Below are 3,405 nucleotides of genomic sequence, written 5' to 3'. Positions count from 1 at the left end.
CCGTATGCAAATCGCCCCTGCGCCTCCGCCAATGAGGGAGCGCCTCACGGAAGGGGCGGAGCGGGGGCGCCGGCGCAGGCGCATTGCGGGGCGCGCGGCTGGGGCGCAGGCTCCGCCCCCCGGTCCCGGTTCCCGGTCCTCCCATTCCCCCCATTCCCCCCATTCCCGGTGCCCCCGTTCCCTCCGCCACCCTCTTCCCGCTCGTTCCCTCCCCGCTCCGCGGCGGCGCAGCAGACCCGGGACGCCGCGGCCGGTCACAGTCCTTTGCTTTAATCATAACGGCGGCGAGGGGCGGGATGCCCCCGCAGAGCACCGGGACAGCGAGGCGCGCATCCTGCCCGGCACCGAGACCCCCCGGGGGCGCGTTCCTCGCCCAAGCAGAGGGACCCTGGCACGCCGGGAGCGCATTCCCGCTGGGACCAGCACCCTGGGGATCTCCGGAGCGCACCCCACCGGGCACAGGACCCCCAGCACCGCAGGGACCGTGTCCCTCCCGGCACCGGGACGGCAAGAGCAGCCCCGGGGAGGGGGCGGCCCGTACCCCCGCGGGGAGGAGCGCCGGGGGCATGGCCACCCGTGGAGTGGCCGGGGGACGCCCCATGCAGGGCCGCGAGGCACCGAGACCCCCCCGAGGTAGCTGAGCCTCTGCTCCGGTAACAGCCCCGGCCGCGGTGCCCCAGCACGCGGGCAGGGCAGGGCCGGCACCCACCGGGAGCCCCGGGCCTGCACCCCGGGGGACACGGCCCCGCTGGCTCAGCAGTGTCGGGTGAGCTGACCCGGAGCTCCCGCTGTCCCTGCGGGGCGGGGCGGGGCCGTGCCCGGAGCGGCCCGGGCCGCGCTATCTGCGGTACATGGCAAAGGCCACGAAGGTGACGAGCAGGGTGAGCCCGGCCAGGCAGGTGGTGGCGGTGGCGGTGAAGACGTGTCGGTGCTGCAGCTGCAGGTACCAGAGCAGGGCCAGCAGCAGCACGAAGAGCGGCAGCGCCAGGCTGCCCACGCCCAGCGCGGCGGGCCCGGGGCTGCGGGGGCCGGGGGGCCCGGCGGCGGCCGGGGCGGCGCTGGGCGGGGACAGGTGGCAGTGCAGGACGCTCAGGTGGCCCAGGTGTAGCCCCGCCAGGCTCTGGGCATCGTCGCGCAGCAGCTGCCCCTGGTAGATGAGCCGCACCTGCTGCTCCTGCCCGGGGAAGTAGGTCCTGGGGAGGACAGGGGTGACACCGCTGACAGGACAGGCCCCTCCGCCCCCCGTGCACAGGTGCCCACCCCGACCTGCCGCCCCACCCGCACACCCGAGCCCGTGTGTCCCCAAACCCCCCCAGGTGTCACCTGCCAGGACAGTCCCCTCCGTCCCGCTCCTACGGACGTGCCCACCATGACCCTCCGCCCCGCCCTGCACTCTTGTGTGTCCCCCAGCCGCCACCTGCCAGGGCACTCCCCCCTGTCCCCGTCGTGCCCCCCTGCCCGCGGGCTCACCCCCGCACACCGGTGCCCGCACATCCCGCTCACCCAGCCCAGGACAGGAGTCACCACCAGCACGGGCTGTGCACCCGGGCAAAGGCCACCTGCACTGGGCACCGCTGTCCCCTCCCGGGCGCCCCCGGGCCGGGACAAGTCTCTGCCGCCTGTCCCCTCACCTCTTGAGCGCCCCGACGGTGTCCCCGGGGCGCACCCGCGCCAGGCGCTCCGTGTCGTTCAGGAACTTGAGCCGCAGCATCAGCGTGGGCTCGGCGGGGCCCTCGGGGGCGGCCGCGGGCGTGTCCCGGTGCCGCAGCCCCGCCGCCTCCTCGGGGGCCGCCGCTCCCTCGGCCGGGGCCGGGCCCGGGGCCTTGCGCTCGGCGGGGGCCGCGCTCGGACCCGCCTCGGGAGGCGGCGCCGCGGGCTCGGGGGCGCGCGTGGAGGCCCAAGCGAGCCCCAGCACAGCAGCCGCCAGCAGCAGCGCGAACAGCACCGTCACCTCGTCGCCGACGCCCTCGATGAGCGCCATGGCGGCGGCGGGACCGGCGGGCGCGGCCTCAGCCCGCGGGGCCGCGGGAAACCGGGGCCGGGCCCGCACCGGGCCGGGCTGGCGCCGCCATCGCGCCGCTTCCGGCCGGGCGCGGGGGCCGATGGGACCTGTAGTCCCGCGCCATGTGGGGTGTGCGGGCGCGGGGCACGCCGGGAATTGTAGTCCTATCGGCGGGCGACATGGCGGGGGCACCGCGCGGGGCACGCCGGGAGTTGTGGATCCCTCCCGCGAGGAACGCCGGGAATTGTAGTTCAACCCCTTCGCTGCGCTCCGGCCCTCCCAGGGCTTCATCCTGGTCCCTTCCAGTCAGAGGTTTGCTGCTCCCAGCGTGGTCCCAGTTACTCCTGGTCACCCTCGGTAGGGCTTCAGTCACTCCCAGTATGAACCCAATCACTTCCAGTCACTCCAAGTATGATCCCAGTCTGTCCTAGATATTCCCAGTATTGCTTCGGTAATTCCCAGTATGATCCTGGTTGCTCCCAGTATGATCTCAGTATTACCCCAGCATGGGCCTAGCTGCTCTCAGTATGATCCGAGTTGTCCCCAGTCTGGTTCCAGTTGCCCCCAGCATGGTCCCAGTTGCTCCCAGTTGCCCCCAATATGGCTCCTGTCACTCCCAGTATTATACCAGTCACTGCCAGTATGATCTCAGTCCATTCTAAATACTCCCAGTATTATTCCAGTAACTCCCAGGATGAAACCAGTCACAAACTAGGATAAAACCAGGAGGCAGCAGCTGCAAGGGCAGCCCCTTCCTGAGGGGGAATTCAGGGGGTTCCCACAGGGAATTCATGATTTCCCTTCTGGGATCCTGTGTGGGAGCTGCCTCTGGCTGAGGATCCCCATTCCAGATAAGGATTCCCTGCTCCAGGTGAGGGTTCCCACTCCAGGTGAGGGTCCCCATTCCAGGTGAGGGTCCCCATTCCAGATGAGGGTTCCCACTCCAGGTGAGGGTCCCCATTCCAGGTGAGGGTCCCCATTTCAGATGGGGATTCCCATTCCAGGTGAGGATCCCCATTCCAGGTGAGGGTCCCCATTCCAGATAAGGATTCCCTGCTCCAGGTGAGGGTCCCCATTCCAGGTGAGGGTCCCCATTCCAGGTGAGGGTCCCCACTCCAGGTGAGGGTTCCCATTCTAGGTGAGGATCCCCACTCCAGGTGAGGGTCCCCACTCCAGGTGAGGGTCCCCACTCCAGGTGAGGATCCCCACTCCAGGTGAGGGTCCCCACTCCAGGTGAGGGTCCCCACTCCAGGTGAGGGTCCCCACTCCAGGTGAGGGTTCCCACTCCAGGTGAGGCACAGCCCACCTCTCCTGGTGCTGGCGGGCCCTGGGGCTGTCGGAGTGATGGATGTGACAGCAGCAGCAGCAGCAGCAGCAGCAGCAGGAGATTTAAACCACGACTG

At 70.3% G+C, this 3,405-nt stretch overlaps 1 protein-coding gene across 1 annotated transcript; it reads right to left on the bottom strand.

Moving 5' to 3' along the window:
* Positions 1–249: 249 nt before the first annotated feature.
* On the bottom strand, positions 250–2,095 carry TMUB1 (transmembrane and ubiquitin like domain containing 1). Its single transcript, XM_071559586.1, has 2 exons — positions 1,632–2,095; positions 250–1,193 (listed from the first exon to the last, which is right to left on the bottom strand). The coding sequence occupies exons 1-2, from the start codon at positions 1,979–1,981 to the stop codon at positions 839–841; spliced, it is 705 nt and encodes a 234-aa protein (XP_071415687.1). The 5' UTR covers positions 1,982–2,095; the 3' UTR covers positions 250–838.
* Positions 2,096–3,405: the final 1,310 nt, after the last annotated feature.

The sequence above is a fragment of the Pithys albifrons genome, chromosome 7 (assembly GCF_047495875.1).
Source record: "Pithys albifrons albifrons isolate INPA30051 chromosome 7, PitAlb_v1, whole genome shotgun sequence".
Taxonomy (NCBI): domain Eukaryota; kingdom Metazoa; phylum Chordata; class Aves; order Passeriformes; family Thamnophilidae; genus Pithys; species Pithys albifrons.
The sequence above is the reverse complement of the archived record's forward strand: the minus strand, read 5'-3'. Positions and strand labels throughout refer to the sequence as shown.

What these genes read in the sequence shown, in the direction of transcription:
- TMUB1 (XM_071559586.1), bottom strand. Translation starts at nt 1,981, where the DNA reads ATGGCGCTCATCGAGGGCGTCGGCGACGAGGTGACGGTGCTGTTCGCG. An exon ending in ACCGTCGGGGCGCTCAAGAG is followed by an intron (nt 1,194 to 1,631) that starts GTGAGGGGACAG and finishes TGTCCTCCCCAG; the next exon opens with GACCTACTTCCCCGGGCAGG.